Source organism: Salvelinus sp. IW2-2015, linkage group LG2, assembly GCF_002910315.2.
Source record: "Salvelinus sp. IW2-2015 linkage group LG2, ASM291031v2, whole genome shotgun sequence".
In the NCBI taxonomy this organism is placed as follows: Eukaryota; Metazoa; Chordata; class Actinopteri; order Salmoniformes; family Salmonidae; genus Salvelinus; species Salvelinus sp. IW2-2015.
Window position 1 is genome coordinate 22,818,382 of NC_036839.1, and position 17,708 is coordinate 22,836,089.

Here is a 17,708-nt window from a genome sequence, read left to right on the forward strand (position 1 = left end):
TTAGGTATGAAGAAAATAAAACGTCCATATATATGGATATCTCCACAATAAATATTATTTTGGAACATATACATTCATCAGGAGGTTACCTTTGTGCCATCATTTACTTACCCAACTGTAGTTGGACTTGTTTGCATTGGCCAAAACCACTTCCATCGCATCTGGCATAATGTGGTTCTTGGTCTTGTCTTTCTCCCAGGCCTCAGTGTACGCTTGCTGCAATAACGAGTTTCAAGTTCAAACTAACAACATTAAGTGCCTCTTCATATCATTGGCTCAAATATAATGCAAAGTAGGGAGATCAGATTACATTAAAGCAGGTTTAAATGATGGAACATTATTTGAATATAATCTACCAGGGGAAACATACGAAGGCAAAGGATTAGTAAATATACCAGTTAGTCAAATACCTTGTTGGCATTATCATTATTTTGTTTAGCCAAAACCATTCCCATGTCTTGAACTGAGACGGTGAATTTGAAGTTGCTCGGGTGCTGACGATACAGCTTCTCACTCAGGACCTCTGTGCTTTTCTTTGCCTTCTCAACATCAAGTGAGCCGATGGGAACCCATCCGATACCTTGCAGGCTCTTGAGATCAGCCTTGTACACAGCCTAGACACAACAATACCAAAAGGTCAAAATGGCCAGAATAAAAACAATCACACTGGAAAAAACATGATCTAGTTAATTCATACTTACATCACTCGCCTATGTCATAGACATGTCTGGCATGGACGACATCACTGGAGTCTGGCAGACAGGTCCAGTTGTGCAGGCGAGTTACATATTTGGCATGGTTGACCTGAATCTGGTTCTTTTTGGCCAACTCAAAGGCCATCATGTCCAATGGGAGGTGAACTTGGTTTTGGACTGGTGGAGTCCTTCTTGTACAGGGCATCACTGGCAATCTTGGCTGAGTTAATAGCCAGCATGAGCAGAGGGTCATCCTCAACGCAGACGCCGCTCCAATGTGGTGGCCAACCTGCTTGACGGTAGCCAGTCTTGTACTTGTAGCTACAGAAAGCAAATATGAAATGGCAGTGTTGAGGATCTCTTAATTTTCCAGAAGTACATTTTATATATTGTGTCATGAAATAGTTAAGAAATATAATGCGTTAGAGACTGATGTTCAATGACTTACATCACTGATAATTTTCCCTGCCGTGCTTGGCTGCGATGATAGCAATATGGCATCATTGCGCAAATCATAGCCCTTCTTCTTATCTTCTTCCATTGCTTTTCTGTATTGGTTCTGTATGAAGAAGAAAATAAAACATCCATAGATATGGGTATTTCAATTTTTTTTTAAATTTCATCTTTATTTAGCCAGGTAGGCAAGTTGAGAACAAGTTCTCATTTACAACTGCGACCTGGCCAAGAATAAAGCAAAGCAGTTCGACACATACAACAACACAGAGTTACACATGGAATAAACAAAACATACAGTCAGTAATACAGTTGAAGAAAATCTTTATACAGTGTGTGCAAATGAGGTAAGAAAAGGGAGGTAAGGCAATAAATAGGCCATGGTGGCAAAGTAATTACAATATACCAATTAGACACTAGAGTGATTGATGTGCAGAAGATGAATGTGCAAGTAGAGATACAGGGGTGCAAAGGAGCAAGATAAATAAATAAATACAGTATGGGGATGAGGTAGTTGGATGGGATATTTACAGATGGGCTATGTACAGGTGCAGTGATATGTGACCTGCTCAGACAGCTGGTGCTTAAAGCTAGTGAGGGAGGTAAGAGTCTCCAGCTTCAGTGATTTTTGCAATTCATTCCAGTCATTGGCAGCAGAGAACTGGAAGGAAAGGCGGCCATAGAAGGAATTGGCTTTGGGGGTGACTAGAGAGATATACCTGCTGGAGCGTGTGCTATGGGTGGGTGCTGCTATGGTGACCGGTGAGCTGAGATAAGGCGGGGCCTTACCTATCAGAGACTTGTAGATGACCTGAAGCCAGTGGGTTTGGCGACGAGTATGAAGCGAGAGCCAGCCAACGAGAGCGTACAGGTCGCAGTGGTGGGTAGTATATGGGGCTTTGGTGACAAAACGGATGGCACTGTGATAGACTGCATCCAATTTGTTGAGTAGAGTGTTGGGGGCTATTTTGTAAATGACATCGCCGAAGTCGAGGATCGGTAGGATGGTCAGTTTTACGATGGTATGTTTGGCAGCATGAGTGAAGGATGCTCTGTTGCGAAATAGGAAGTCGATTCTAGATTTAATTTTGGATTGGAGATGCCTAATGTGAGTCTGGAAGGAGAGTTTACAGTCTAACCAGACACCTTGGTATTTGTAGTTGTCCACATATTCTAAGTCAGAACCGTCCAGAGTAGTGATGCTGGGCGGGCGGGAGGGTGTGGGCAGCGAACGCTTGAAGAGCATGCATTTAGTTTTACTTGCATTTAAGAGCAGTTGGAGGCCACGGAAGGAGAGTTGTATGGCATTGAAGCTCGTCCGGAGGTTAGTTAACACAGTGTTCAAAGAAGGGCCAGAAGTATACAGAATGGTGTCGTCTGCATAGAGGTGGATCAGAGAATCACCAGCAGCAAGAGCGACATCATTGATGTATACAGAGAAGAGAGTGGGCACGGGAATTGAACCCTGTGGCACCCCAATAGAGACTCCCAGTGGTCCGGACAACAGGCCCTCAGATTTGACAAACTGAACTCTGTCAGAGAAGTAGTTGGTGAACCAGGTGAGGCAGTCATTTGAGAAACCAAGGCTGTTGAGTCTGCCGATAAGAATGTGGTGATTGACAGAGTCGAAAAGACTTGGCCAGGTCGATGAATACGGCGGAAAGTAATGTCTCTATCCGATGGCACGTTATGATATCGTTTAGGACCTTGAGCGGGCTGAGGTGCACCATGGACCCAGCTCTGAAACCAGATTGCATAGCAGAGAAAGTTAGCGGGGATTCGGAAATGGTGGGTACTCTGTTTGTTAACTTGGCTTTCGAAGACCTTTAGAAAGGGCAGGGATAGGATAGACTATAGGGTCTGTAGCAGTTTGGGTCTAGGAGTGTCTCCCCAATTTGAAGACAGCTTTTCCAATCTTGGGAATCTCAGACGACCTAAACGAAGAGAGGTTGAACGGCTAGTAATAGGGGTTGCGCAACAATTTCGGCAAGATAATTTTAGAAAGCGAGGGTCCAGATTGTCTTAGCCGCTGGATTTTTAGGGGTCCAGATTTTGCAGCTCTTTCAGAACATCAGCTATCTGGATTTGGGTGAAGGAGATGGTGGGGCTTAGGCGGGTTTCTGTGGGGTGCGGGCAGTTGACGGGGTAGGGGTCGCCAGGTGGAAAGCATGGCCAGCCGTAGAGAAATGCTTTTGAAATTCTCAATTATTAGTGGATTTATCGGTGGTGACAGTGTTTCCTAGCCTCAGTGCAGGTGGGCAGCTGGAGGAGGTGCTCTTATTTCCATGGACTTTTACAGTGTCCAGAACTTTTTAGAGTTTGTACTACAGGATGGAAATTTCTGTTTGAAAAGCTAGCCTTAGTTTCTCTAACTGCTGTGTAATATTGGTTCCTAACTTCCCTGAAAAGTTGCATATCACGGGGGTATTCGATGCTAATGCAGAACACCACAGGATGTTTTTGTGCTGGTCAAGGGCAGTCAGTCTGGAAAGAAGCAACGGGCTATCTTTGTTCTTGTTCTACGTTTTTTATAAAGGGGCATGCTTATTAAGATGGTGAGGAAGGCATTATTTTAAAGAATGACCAGGCATCCTCTACTGACGGGATGAGGTCAATGTCATTCCAGGATACCCCCGGCCAGGTCGATTATGAAGGCCTGTTCGATGAAGTGTTTTAGGGAGTGTTTTTGACAGTGATGAGGGGTGGGTCGTTTGACCGCAGACCCATTACGGATGCAGGCAATGACGGCAGTGATTCGCTGAGATCTTTGGTTTTGAAAACAGCAGAGGTGGTATTTGAGGGCAAGTTAGTTAGGAATGATAATCTATGAGGGTGCCGTGCTTTACGGCATTGGGGGTTGTACTAATTAGATTTCATGATAATTCTTGTGTTGAGATTGAGGGCATCAAGCAATGGCAATCATCACAATTTATTTTAATGCATTTAAACAAGTTACAACATACTTTACTGAAAAAAACAAAAAACAAAACATAAGTATTATTTTTTAAACGTATCATTCATCAGATGGGTTATTTTGTGCATATAATTTACTTACCCAACTGTAGTTGGACTTTTGCATTGGCCAAAACCATGTCCATCGCATCTGGCATAATGTGGTTCTTGGTCTTGTCCTTCTCCCAGCCTCAGTGTACGCTTGCTGCAATATACGAGTTTCAAGTTCAAACTAACACATTGAAGTGCCTTTCAATATCTGCTAAATATAATCCAAAGTAGGGGAGATCAGATTATTAAGCAGGTTTAAATGATGGATCATTATTTGAATATAATCTACCAGGGGAAACATACAAGGAAAGATTAGTAAAGATATACCAGTTAGTCAAATACCTTGTTGGCATTATCATTATTTTGTTTAGCCAAAACCATTCCCATGTCTTTGAACTGAGAGGTGAACTTGAAGTTGCTCGGTGCTGACGATACAGCTTCTCACTCAGGACCTCGCGGCTTTCTTTGCTTCTCAACATCAAGTGAGCCGATGGGAACCCATCCGATACCTTGCAGGCTCTTTGAGATCAGCCTTGTAACACAGCCTAGACACAACAATACCAAAAGGTCAAAATGGCCAGATAATAAAACATTACACTGGAAAACATGATCTAGTTAATTCATACTTACATCACATCGCTTATGTCATAGACATGTCTGGCATGGACGACATCACTGGAGTCTGGCAGACAGGTCCAGTTGTGCAGCGAGTTACATATTTGGCATGGTTGACCTGAATCTGGTTCTTTTGGCCAACTCAAAGGCCATCATGTCCAATGGGAGTGGAACTTGGTTTTGGACTGGTGGAAGTCCTTCTTGTACAGGCATCACTGGCAACTTGGCTGAGTTAATAGCCAGCATGAGCAGAGGGTCATCCTCACGCAGCGCGCTCCAATGTGGTGGCCAACCTGCTTACGGTAGCCAGTCTTGTACTTGTGCTACAGAAGCAAATATGAAATGGCAGTGTTGAGGATTCTCTTATTTTCCAGAAGTACATTTATATATTGTGTCATGAAATAGTAAGAAATATAATCGTTACGAGAGCTAGATGTTCAATGACTTACATCACTGATAATTTCCTGCCGTGCTTGGCTGCGATGATAGCAATGTCATATGCGCAAATCATAGCCTTCTTCTTATCTTCTTCCATTGCTTTTTCTGTATTGGTTCTGTATGAAGAAAAAATAAAACATCAATATATGCGTATTAAATCAAATCACAATTTATTTCAAATGCATTTAACAAAGTAAACACACACTTTACTGAAAAAAAAACAAACAATAAGTATATTTTTGAACATTACATTCATCAGGATGGTTACCTTTGTGCATCATTACTTACCCAACTGTAGTTGGACTTATTTGCATTGGCCAAAATCCATTCCATCGATCTGGCATAATGTGGTTCTTGTCTTGTCCTTCTCCAGGCCTCAGTGTAGCTTGCTGCAATAAGAGTTTCAAGTTCAAACTAACACTAAGTGCCTCTCATATATTGGCTAAATATAATAAAGTAGGGGAGATCAGATTACATTAAAGCAGGTTTAAATGATGGATCATTATTTGAATATAATCTACCAGGGGAAACATACGAAGGCAAAGATTAAGTAAAGATATAGCAGTTAGTCAAATACCTTTGTTGGCATTATCATTATTTTGTTTAGCAAAACCATCTCCAATGTCTTGAACTGAGCTGGTGAACTTGAAGTTGCTTGGGTGCTGACGATACAGCTTCTCACTCAGGACCTCTGGGCTTTCTTTGCCTTCTCAACATCAAGTGAGCCGATGGGAACCCATCCGATACCTTGCAGGCTCTGAGATCAGCCTTTACACAGCCTAGACACAACAATACCACAATGGTCAAAATGGCAGAATAAAAACATACACTGGAAAACATGATCTAGTTAATTCATACTTACATCACTCGCTATTGTCATAGACATGTCTGGCATGGACAACATCACTGGAGTCTGGCAGACAGGTCCAGTTGTGCAGCGAGTTACATATTTGGCATGGTTGACCTGAATCTGGTTCTTTTTGGCCAACTCAAAGGCCATCATGTCAATGGGAGGCTGGACCTTGTCTTGGACTTGTGGAAGTCTTTCTTGTACAGGGCATCACTGGCAATCTTGGCTGAGTTCAGAGCCAGCATGAGCAGAGGGTCATCCTCGATGCAGCGGGCTCCAATGTGGTGGCCAATCTGTTTACGGTAGCCAGCCCTGTATTTGAACTTAATAAATGATAATGAGATAGTTAGGTTTCATTCAAAAGCTGGTTCACACACCATTTATTCAATAAACAGTGTTTAACTCACATCGCTAGCAATGGATGTGCCCTGTTTGGCTGCCTGGATTGCAATAGCATCGTTGCGCAGGTCATAACCCTTCTTCTTGTCCTGTTCATTGGCAAGCTTATACAGTGTCTGTACAGGAGAAGAAAAACATGTTTTGAATGACTGAATTATGACAATGCAGCCTAAATGAACAATACGATGAGGTGTGGAAGGAATAACCTACATTACTGCAGTTGATCTTGTTGGCTCTGGCCAAAACCACCTCCATTGAGTCTGGCATCATGTGGACAGCGGTCTTATCCTTATTCCAGGTATCAATGTACGTTTGCTATAAAACAGATATATTTGTTAGTGTTTTGATGTATCGCCATGTATATGTGTTGTGTATAATATACTGTATACATATACAGTGTGCATAGATATAGATCCAAAGAATGACCTTGTTCATGATCGCATTGTTAGCACTGGCAAGGACGAGGTCCATGGAGTGCATGTCTTTGGTAAACTTGAAGCCGCTGGGGTGTTGGCGGTAAAGTTTCTCACTGCCAATCATGCCAGCTGTTTTGGCTTTCTCTACATCCAGAGAACCAATGGGAATCCATCCTGTGCCTTTGATGCAAGTCTCATAGTCACTTTTGTACAAATTCTGCAGAAATAAGTAAATACTGTCAGGTTCTAAATAACAGAGTAAAAAAATGACYGACAACATAAAACATTCTCACAGATTTGGATGTGGTTTAACAGCTCAGAATAGGGGAATGGATAAATTATTGATAAATTATTATTATTATTGACAAAAATACATTGTATACAAAAACATGTTGTTCTTGTTTTTTTGTTTGTTGTTATGCATTTATGAATAGAATAATACTCACATCACTGGCAATCGTCTGCATCTGCTTAGCCAACTCCACGTTCATGGCATCGGCAAGCACAGTATAATGGTGCTGGATCTTCCTGTAGCCAGCATACGTCTGCACTGTGGAGGCGTGTTTGGCATGCGCAACACTCATCATGTCTACTGGGGAGTGGTACTTCAGCTTGGACTTGTGGTAGTCCTTCTTGTAGTTCTTGTCACTCTGCAACCTGGCCACCTCCATGTAGTGCACCAGCAAGGGGTCATCTTGAAGATTACGGCAGCCCACTTGTTTTCCCCTATTCTTCTGGTGATTCAGCTTGTACTTGTACTGTGTAAATAAACAATGTATTATTCCCAGAACGAAAGTTAATATTTCGAAGAAGAAGAATTTATTGGACACAAGGTCCAATGGAAATTCTACTTCTGCTTTATCCAAACCGATCTGATAGACTCACATACTCATACAGAGGTTGGAGAGGTTGGAGCACATTGTAAAATGGTTTTAAAGGCTTTTAATTGTTGGTCTGAGTCACTCACGTCGCTGGCGATTTTGGTGCCCTGCTTGGCAGCCTGGATGGTGATGGCATCAACCTTCAGGTCGTAACCCTTATTATACATTGCCTCCAGACCTGCTTTGTAGGTTTTCTGGAATGGAGGAGAAACTATTTATAAAAATATGACCAAAATAACATTTGTTAAATACTTCCAAGACATATTTGAAGTTATATTGCAAAAGCATGATGGATACAAAGAGGAATATTTTGATGATAGATAGTAACACACAAGTGTGAAAATGGTAGCCTTACCTGACTCATATTGATAGCATTAGCCTTGGCCAGGACAATCTCAGGGGCATCTGACATCACATGGACTGTGAGCTTGTCCTTCTGCCATTGTTTGGTGTATTCTTGCTGCAATCAAAATGATTCACCAATCAATTAACCTAGACTATCATTATAAGACACAACATTAGAAACAAACTGTGGTAACAGCTTTATTTTTCACAAACCTACACGTCCGGTCTGAGCATACCTTGTTCATGATCTTGTTGTTGTCAGTGGCCAGGACCATGTCCATGGAGTCCATCAGCTTCTTGAACTGGAATTTGGAAGCGGGTGTCGGTACTTATGTTCACTCTGGATGTCCGCGCCAACCTTTGCAAGCCCACCGGCAGTGAGCCAATAGGAATCCATCCCGTTCCTTTCACATAGTTGTTCCAGTCAGACTTGTACCGGACTACAGAAAGACAGAGTTGAGAAACGGGTGATTAGCAAAACAATAATATGAGTGGCAAGAATGTATAATTGATCACCAATTTTTACTATGTTTAGTTGGCGCTATGTTACTATGTAACTGCTGAACTCACATCACTGCAACTGGCATTCATGGTGCGAGCCAACGCAAGGTTCATGAGTCAGGGAGAAGAGTGTAGTTGTGTTGACTTTCCTGTAGCCAGCATAGGTTTGCACTGCAGAGGCTTGCTTGCATGTGCAACACTCATCATGGAACTGGGGAGCAGTACTTCAGCTGGATTTGTGGTAGTCCTTCTTGTAGTTCCTCTCACTCTGCATCTTGGCCACCTGCATGTGTATGCACCAGCAAGGGATCATCCTGAAGATTACGGCAGCCCACTTGTTTGCCTCTTCCCTTCTCGTACGCCAGCTTATACTTGTACTGTAAAAATATACAGGTGTTTAGTCAATTACAGAAGCGCATCTGATCACATTAATTCTCTACACAGTTGATACTGATTAAAGTGACAGAAAACAGGATCTATGCAGCAAGCAAACAGAAATGAAATTATTTTACACTTACGTCACTGGCAATGGTAGTGCCTTCTTGGCAGCCAGAACGGCAATGGCATCAGGTTTGGATCGTAGCCCTTTTTATACATGTCCTCCAGACCGGATTTGTAGAGTTTCTGAAGAGGTATATGGACACACTTAGAAACAGAGCCTAAAAAGGACTATTAAATGCATGGTTCTTACTTTAAATTACAGTTTGAATGTCTGTGACTTTCAGACTTTTGAAAGTAGTTTTGATTCTATAGATTATCATTAAAAATTACAGTAACTAGTTAGAAAGGGGCAACGAGTATGCCGTCGTATACAGTATTAGTTAGTAGTGACATTGGAAGATGTGACGTGATGATCATACCTGACTCATGTTGATAGCATTAGCCTTGGCCAGGACAATCTCAGGGGCATCTGGCATCACATGGACTGTGAGCTGTCCTTGTTCCATTGTTGGTGTATTCTTGCTGCAATGTAATTGACCAAACACAGATAAAAATAACATTAGGACAAACGAGAAAACATCACATTTTAAACAATCTGTTTTTAATTTCCAATATGGTGTGTACAGTTTATAGTTCACCTTGTTCATGATCTTGTTGTTGTCAGTGGCCAGGACCATGTCCATGGAGTCCATCAGCTTCTTGAACTGGAATTTGGAAGGGTGTGTACGGTACTTATGTTCACTCTGGATGTCCGCGCCAACCTTTGCAAGCTCCACCGGCAGTGACCAATAGGAATCCATCCCGTTCCTTTCACATAGTTGTTCCAGTCAGACTTGTACCGTACTGGAGAATGAAACAAAGGCAAATAAATTAAGTATTTGATACCCGAAAGCTTTTTAACAGAAAACGTACACCCCTAGTACTAGGCTGAAGTCGCATAAACAGTACTCACATCACTGCAACTGGCATTCACGGTGCGAGCCAACGCAAGGTTCAGGAGTCAGGAGAAGAGTGTAGTGGTGTTGGACTTTCCTGTAGCCAATATAGGTTTGTGCTAAGGAGGCTTGCCTAGCATGTGCAACACTCATCATGTCAACTGGGGAGCAGTACTTCAGCTTGGATTTGTGGTAGTCCTTCTTGTAGTTCCTCTCACTCTGCATCTTGGCCACCTGCATGTAGTGCACCAGCAAGGGATCATCCTGAAGATTACGGCAGCCCACTTGTTTGCCTCTTCCCTTCACATGGTCTTTCTTGTACTGGATCTGAAAGGAACAAGTAAAAAATGATCAGATAATCTGACACTATTCAACGTAGGAATATTGTTGTTGACTACATCCTGTACAGCTTTTTATGTTCGATCCTGAGTGATTTATTGCATACTTACATCACTGGCAATATGTCTGCCATGCTTAGCATGGATGACAGAGATAGCATCTGGCCTCATGTCGTAGCCTTTGGCGATATCTTCCACCCACTTGTGCTTGTAGTGAGACTAGGAGAAATCAAAGAAACCACAGTCAAACATCGCTTATCTATAGGCATTACTTGCACATCTTTAAAATGTCAGAGAAATTTAGTCTATGTGTGTTTGTGGGTGTGTACTGACCTCGCTCAGGGTCTGGGCGTTGTATTTGGCCTGGAGGAACTGAGGGCTGTCTGCAGGCAGGTTGTACGTGTGCTTGAACTTCTCGCCAGATGCTCTGTATGAAGCCTGCACAGAGAGAAAGAACAAGGTAATCACATTCAACATCCATAGTAGGGAATAGAATACATYGAAAAAATACATGAAAACCATTAATTTCCTCATATCTTGTATGTTAACTCAATAAATGTATGACTTCTGAAAGACTAGCCTTGGTGAGCTAAAATAGATCCTAAAAAACAATAAACGATAATCAAAGTTAGTTTAAGTTCTTACGTCATCAAGTAACTTGGTGTTGGTCATGGCAAGGGCCATGTTCATCTGGTCAGTCAGACTGGTGAACTTCAGGGTGCTGGGGTGCACACGGTAGCCGTGCTCATCTAGGGCTGCCTTGGCTGTCTTAGCCAACTCCACCTCCATAGAGCCAATAGGAATCCAGCCAGAACCCCTGTACACGTTGTTGTAGTCAGACTTATAGGTGTTCTGTAGAGACACACAGCGAAACAGGAAAGGTATCACATCAGGTATTAGGACAGGTATAAGGAAAGGTATAAGGACAGGTATAAGGACAGGTATCAGTACAGGACAGCTATCAGGACAGCTATCAAGATAGGTATCAGGACAGGTATCAGTAATGGTATTAAAACAGGTTTTAGAACAGGTATCAGGACAGGTACCAAGACAGGTATCAGGACATGTATGAAGACAGGTATCAGGACAGGTATAAGGACAGGTATCAGGGCAGGTATCAGGACAGGTATCAAGACAGGTATCAGGGCAGGTATCAAGACAGGTATCAGGGCAGGTATCAAGACAGGTATCAGGACAGGACAGGAAACGTATCAGGGCAGGTACAGGACAGGTGTCAGGACAGGTATCAGAACATGACAGGTATCAGGACCTATATCAGTACAGGACAGGTATCAGGGAAGGTATCTGGGCAGGTATCGGAACAGGACAGAACAGAACAGGTATCAGGACAGGACAGGTATCGGGGAACGTATCAGGACAGTTATCAGGGCAGGTATCTGGACAGGTATCAGGACAGGACTGGTATCAGGACAGATATCAGGACCGTTATCAGGGCAGGTATCAGGACAGGTATCAGGACAGGTATCAGGACAGGTCAGGTATCAGGACAGGTCAGGTATCAGGACAGGTCAGGTTTCAGGACAGGACAGGTATCAGGACAGGTATCAGAACAGGTCAGGTTTCAGGACAGGACAGGTATCAGAACAGGTCAGGTTTCAGGACAGGACAGGTATCAGACAGGTACCTCTCACTCAAAATACACTATTGCTCACAAAAATCATTACTACTATTGTCAGCAATGGATGTGGTTAGTGCTGATGCCCACCGGATCGATAGTAGTTACTGCTTATGCACACAGGTCGATAGTACACTTACACAGCCAAGCCTGGTTTCGTACCATCATTATGGTATTGAATGGCAAGGATATTGAAATGAACTCACGTTGCTCTGGATCTCCATCATGGTGCGAGCCAGCTGAACAGGCATAGCCTCAGGGAGAAGAGTGTAGTTGTGGAGGCTCTTCCTGTAGCCAGCATAGGTTTGTGCTGCAGAGGCTTGCTTAGCATGTGCAACACTCATCATGTCAACTGGGGAGCAGTACTTCAGCTTGGATTTGTGGTAGTCCTTCTTGTAGTTCCTCTCACTCTGCATCTTGGCCACCTGCATGTAGTGCACCAGCAAGGGYTCATCCTGAAGATTACGGCAGCCCACTTGTTTGCCTCTTCCCTTCTCGTACGCCAGCTTGTACTTGTACTGTAAAGGAAATACAATGATGAATGTAAATACCATGAATAGCATGTCATGATTATGGTCAACTATGGTTAATCAATAAACCAAAATACAGATTTTGAATTTCTTCCAATTCATACGTACATTGCTGGCAATATTAGTGCAGGCCCTGGCAGCCATGATGGGGATGGCATCTGCCTTCATCTGGTGTCCTTTGAGAATGTCTTGACGGTGAGCGTATGTGTAATAGTTCTGTGATGAGGAYAACGAGAAATAAACACATTACTTACAGACACATTTCAATGAATGCATAAATGTCAATGAATATGTGTATATTAACTGTGTTTAAAAGCATTCAATTAATATATATATATACAGTATATATATATGTGTGTGTGTGTGTGTGTGTGTGTGTGTGTGTGTGTGTGTGTGTGTGTGTGTGTGTGTGTGTGTGTGTGTGTGTGTGTGTATATAAAATAGGACTGTAATCAGTCAACATATAACCAACTATACAGTATAAATAAAGGCACATTTCAATTAATGCATGGATGTATATGTGTATTGATTGTGTATGATAGCAAAGGTATATAATAGTATGGACTGTGATCAACATGTAACCAACCTTGCTGATGTTGACAGCGTTGTATTTGGCTTGCATGAACTCTGGTGCATCTGCAGGGAGATTGTAGGTGTGCAGGAACTTCTCTCCACTGGCTTTATAGTCATGCTGCAAAAAAACACATCATAACAACAATAGATTTAAATCAACACTTCTGTTCAGTTTAATTAAATTCCATCCAACAAAATGTATTTAATACAAAGTGTATTTCAACCAAATGTATTCAATAGAAAAATTCAATTCAATGGACAACCATGGATTAGATTTTTGGCCTTCCTAGTAAGTAAATACTACTCACAACATTCATAATCTTTTGGTTCTGCTTGCACAGCTCCATATTCATGCCGTCCATCTTGCTGGTGAATTTAAAGTTTTCAGGGTGCTGCCTGTACTTGTGCTCGTCCAGAGCGGCGCCGGCCTGCTTGGCTAGCTCCACTGGAATGGATCCGATAGGGATCCAGCCAGTTCCCTTCACATAGTTCTCCCAATCCGCTTTGTAGTTCACCTGCATCCGGCAAGGAGAGGAGACAATGTGAGAAATGCTGCAAAAAGCCACTACAATAAAAATCGAAGATGCAGCATTACAACTTACAAGTTAAAGCTAGAGTTTCTAAAGGCCGGAGGCTAGTACTTTTCCAACCAGGCTAGTAGAAAATGTGCCAAACTAGCCCACCAGGCCAGTGAAACGTTTTTTTWWTTTTTATTTAACTAGGCAAGTCAGTTAAGAACAAATTCGTATTTACAATGACGACCTACCCCGGCCAAACCCTAACCTGGACGAAGCTGGGCCAATTGTGCGCCGCCCTATGGGACTCCCAATCACGGCCGGTTGTGATACAGCCTGGAATCGAACCAGTGATGCCTCTAGCACTGAGATGCAGTGCCTTAGACCACTGCACCACTCGGGAGCCCTTAAAACGTTATCTTTTCAAATACCGCATGGCACAGATTTTGGACCCTTCACTAGTAGAATGTCACCTGGGTAGAAATTGCCCTTCTGGCCAGTCAGAAAATAATTTAGTTCTATCCCTGGGTAGGAGTCAGAGTACTCACATCACTGGCATTGGTGTTCATGTTGCGAGCCAGCTCAAGATTCATGGAGTCAGGGAGAAGACTGTAATGGTGTTGGACTTTCCTGTAGCCAGTATAGGTTTGCACTGCAGAGGCTTGCTTAGCATGTGCAACACTCATCATGTCAACTGGGGAGCAGTACTTCAGCTTGGACTTGTGGTAGTCTTCTTGTAGTTCCTCTCACTCTGCATCTTGGCCACCTGCATGTAGTGCACCAGCAAGGGATCATCCTGAAGATTACGGCAGCCCACTTGTTTGCCTCTTCCCTTCACTTGGTCTTTTCTTGTACTGGATCTGAAAGGAACAAGTAAAAAATGATCAGATAATCTGACACTATTCAACGTAGAAACATTGTTGTTGACTACCCTGTACAGCTTTTTATGTTGTCCTGGTGAATATTGCATACTTACATCACTGGCAATATGTCTGCCATTGCTTAGCATGGATGACAGAGATAGCATCTGGCCTCATGTCGTAGCCTTTCGCAATGGTTTCCTCCCAGCTTTGCTTGTAGTAGTTCTGAAATAAACCAATACGGTAAATGAATACACTATTTCCATGAGACACTAATACAACACAGTATAGGCATGCAGTGCACACCCAAGAAGGCACAGTTGTATTTGGAGGAAAGATGTCTACACAGTGCAGAGAAGTGTGCTCTTTATATTTACATTTACATTTACATTTAAGTCATTTAGCAGACGCTCTTATCCAGGCAGGCAGTGATAATCTGATAAAACATTTGATAATTCATTAAATGAAATATGAATATGAGGCGTAACTTATTAGTGTTGGTCAACAGTACCTTGCTGATGTTGTAGGCGTTGCATTTGGCCTGAAGGAACTGGGGGTCATTATGGGGCAGAGAGTACTTCTGGTGGATCTCCTCAAGACCCTTCTTGTAGTGAAGCTGCAGGGGAAGAAGAATACAAATTGTATTGAGTGCACAAACACATATTTATAGATATAAAATAGGTGTTCCATCCAAATAAATGAATTACTGATTGTTTCATCTTTATTTATATATTTAAAAAAAATCATATTTGTACTAAGTTGAATATGTAACCGCTATGAAGTAAACAGTTTGCTCGGCACAGGGAAACCGCCCCATGATGTCTAAATGATCTGAATTACACGATTCTATCATCCAATAATGTTAATACTGTATAATAACACTCACATCACTCCTCATTAGCTGGTTGACCTGGGCCTGCATCATGACTGGATGGTCAGCGATGGAAGTGAACGGGACGGTGTCTGGGTGCTGACGGTACTTTCTCTGAAGTGTAGGAAAAAAGGGAACAAATAGGTCAAAGCAGATGAAACCAATCTTGTTGTGTTTTTATATTGTCAAGGCAAGAAAAGACCATACATAACAAAACATATCAAAACATTTTTATTGTGAGAGTTATGGTATGGTTTCCTGATTAATGTACCACATTATGGCAAATAAACTTAAACCTTGAACTAGATCATGTTGTAGTAGCTACCTCATTGAGGATCTCTCCGGCTTTCTTGGCCTTCTCCACTTCCATGGAGCCGAAGGTGACCCAACCAGATCCCTTGGTGAAGTTGTTGTAGTCTGAATGGTATTCATTCTGTAGTGAGGGAAAATAACCAAGTGGGAGTAATACTTTCATTATACTTCTACCGTTTTTGAAATACTCCAATATTATAAAAACTTTTTCCCCAGACCTTTAATAGGATGAAAGCAAACGAAATCAATCGATCATTCAATTCGATCAATCAGCCAGATTAATTAATTAATCAATCAATCAATCAATCTATCTATCTATCTATCAATCTATCTATCAATCTATCAATCAATCAATCAATCAATCWATCTATCAATCTGGGTGATGGTGTTCTTACGTCACTCTGGATGATGTTGGCATTCTTGGCCAGGTCCAGGGACATGGCGTCGTAGGGCAGGAAGTAGCGGTTGTGGATGGTTCTGTAGCCGGCCATGCTGGCGATACCCTGGGACTTCTTGGCCAGGGTGTTAGACATCATGTCCAGCGTGGTGATGTACTTGGTCTTTGTCTTCTCGTAGTCCTTCTTGTACTCACGCTGTGGAGAGAGTTTGAGAGAATTAGAAGGTGAGGCACCACATACTCTCTATGATAAAAAAGTGTTTATTTAATATAAAGTTGAGACGAGTCACAGTAAGCCCTTATACCCCTGTCACACTGACAGCCACTATCCTCATATTTCTGTTTCATACCAAAACTAAGTGGAATTTACTTTACTTTATTAGATTTATTTGTCAAAGACATTGCACATCAACCAACATTTCAAATGTGCCCGATTAAGCTAGCCGGCWAATTTTTTGTCTAATCTTTATTCCCTGGGCAGGAAAATGACTTACATCACTCTGTATTTTGGCCACGTGCATGGAGTGTAGCATCTTGGGGTCGTCCCGGATGCTGAGGGCTCCCACCATCTTTCCCTTGTTCTTCTCAAAATCCTTCTTGTATTTGACCTGAGGGCAAAGAGCAAAAGTAAGGTCAAGGCCTATACTACAAAGTACACCAAAGGAAACTGTCAGCATTATCAATATGAATACTAATATTACATGTATGTGTAGATGTTTATTTCAGTGCATGCATACTCACGTCACTGGCTATATTTGTGTGGGCACGGGCTGCAAGGATCGAGATAGCATCACCCTTAAACTCAAACTGCTTGGCTTTTGCTTTCTCCCAATCATACTTGTAACAATTCTGCACAGAGTTACAAATACATTGAAGATATCAGTATCATGCAAGTAAAAATCAGGAGGGTTTATCCAATGAGGTCAACAATAACCAACTACAATGATTGTGAAATGATGTCAATACAAGCATATTATTTTCAAATCATATTATAACAAATGAAATTATAACTGGATTCGAATTACAACTGGATTTTTAAAACATTATCTACAGTATCATCAACAGAATTTGGCTTACATCACTAAGGTTAAATGCATTAACTTTGGACTGGATGAAGAACGGGTAGTCTGGGGGCAGGGCACACTTAAACTTATCCAACTCATACGCTGCGTGGTAGTTGAGCTGGAAAAGACAGGAAGAACCTCATGAAAATACAGTACAGTCAGGTACAGGAAAATGTACGGTTGGCACTATGTAGAACAGAGAGCTATATTGTGGAGAAGATGAGTACTACATGGGTCATTCCACACCACTAGAGAGCAGTGTTGCCTTTCTCAAAGGAGTGAGAGGCCTCTCCTTTTCAGAGTAGTCTCTCATAACTGTCAGCCCCCCTCCTCATTTGAGACTAGGGTTATTTTCAGCAGACTGAATGCATGTTGCTATTAATACTACAGAGAGAGAGAGATAACTCTCTCTGGTTTCCATGGCGTCCGCAGGAAGACAGCTGAGCTATGTGCTAAGTGGATGAATGAGCACATTTTCAGGCAACAACCTTCAGGAACCTTTAGTGTCATGGCAACGGCTCGACCTTGAAGTCTCTTTTCTGGTATTTGTTCCAAAATTCGAACAAAATTCTAAAACATGTACTTTTTAACAGGTTGTTCCATTGAGGTCAAAATACCTATTTTTTAAGGGAGACAGATA

General features: G+C 42.2%; 1 protein-coding gene across 1 annotated transcript in view; it reads right to left on the reverse strand.

The window, feature by feature from the left end:
* Positions 1 to 17,708, reverse strand: part of LOC139029053 (nebulin-like) — an 82,348-nt gene that overhangs the window by 52,342 nt on the left and 12,298 nt on the right. Inside the window, 62 exon segments of the mRNA XM_070447959.1 lie at positions 112 to 216; positions 411 to 614; position 666; positions 707 to 865; positions 867 to 1,016; positions 1,175 to 1,273; positions 4,221 to 4,290; positions 4,293 to 4,305; positions 4,494 to 4,573; positions 4,576 to 4,619; positions 4,621 to 4,683; positions 4,782 to 4,865; positions 4,867 to 4,933; positions 4,936 to 4,979; positions 4,981 to 5,029; positions 5,032 to 5,089; positions 5,216 to 5,320; positions 5,493 to 5,593; positions 5,782 to 5,898; positions 5,901 to 5,983; positions 6,072 to 6,144; positions 6,147 to 6,212; positions 6,215 to 6,377; positions 6,462 to 6,569; positions 6,664 to 6,768; positions 6,880 to 7,086; positions 7,316 to 7,627; positions 7,837 to 7,944; positions 8,106 to 8,210; positions 8,332 to 8,409; positions 8,412 to 8,464; positions 8,467 to 8,535; positions 8,662 to 8,712; positions 8,715 to 8,741; positions 8,744 to 8,888; positions 8,890 to 8,973; positions 9,115 to 9,137; positions 9,140 to 9,172; positions 9,175 to 9,220; positions 9,457 to 9,533; positions 9,621 to 9,821; positions 9,824 to 9,880; positions 9,986 to 10,035; positions 10,037 to 10,299; positions 10,422 to 10,529; positions 10,644 to 10,748; positions 10,956 to 11,162; positions 12,153 to 12,464; positions 12,585 to 12,692; positions 13,063 to 13,167; positions 13,358 to 13,564; positions 14,113 to 14,297; positions 14,300 to 14,396; positions 14,493 to 14,561; positions 14,563 to 14,649; positions 14,936 to 15,040; positions 15,311 to 15,409; positions 15,621 to 15,728; positions 16,003 to 16,200; positions 16,499 to 16,612; positions 16,746 to 16,853; positions 17,082 to 17,186. Of these exon segments, the coding sequence (XP_070304060.1) occupies positions 112 to 216; positions 411 to 614; position 666; positions 707 to 865; positions 867 to 1,016; positions 1,175 to 1,273; positions 4,221 to 4,290; positions 4,293 to 4,305; positions 4,494 to 4,573; positions 4,576 to 4,619; positions 4,621 to 4,683; positions 4,782 to 4,865; positions 4,867 to 4,933; positions 4,936 to 4,979; positions 4,981 to 5,029; positions 5,032 to 5,089; positions 5,216 to 5,320; positions 5,493 to 5,593; positions 5,782 to 5,898; positions 5,901 to 5,983; positions 6,072 to 6,144; positions 6,147 to 6,212; positions 6,215 to 6,377; positions 6,462 to 6,569; positions 6,664 to 6,768; positions 6,880 to 7,086; positions 7,316 to 7,627; positions 7,837 to 7,944; positions 8,106 to 8,210; positions 8,332 to 8,409; positions 8,412 to 8,464; positions 8,467 to 8,535; positions 8,662 to 8,712; positions 8,715 to 8,741; positions 8,744 to 8,888; positions 8,890 to 8,973; positions 9,115 to 9,137; positions 9,140 to 9,172; positions 9,175 to 9,220; positions 9,457 to 9,533; positions 9,621 to 9,821; positions 9,824 to 9,880; positions 9,986 to 10,035; positions 10,037 to 10,299; positions 10,422 to 10,529; positions 10,644 to 10,748; positions 10,956 to 11,162; positions 12,153 to 12,464; positions 12,585 to 12,692; positions 13,063 to 13,167; positions 13,358 to 13,564; positions 14,113 to 14,297; positions 14,300 to 14,396; positions 14,493 to 14,561; positions 14,563 to 14,649; positions 14,936 to 15,040; positions 15,311 to 15,409; positions 15,621 to 15,728; positions 16,003 to 16,200; positions 16,499 to 16,612; positions 16,746 to 16,853; positions 17,082 to 17,186 (6,627 nt within the window).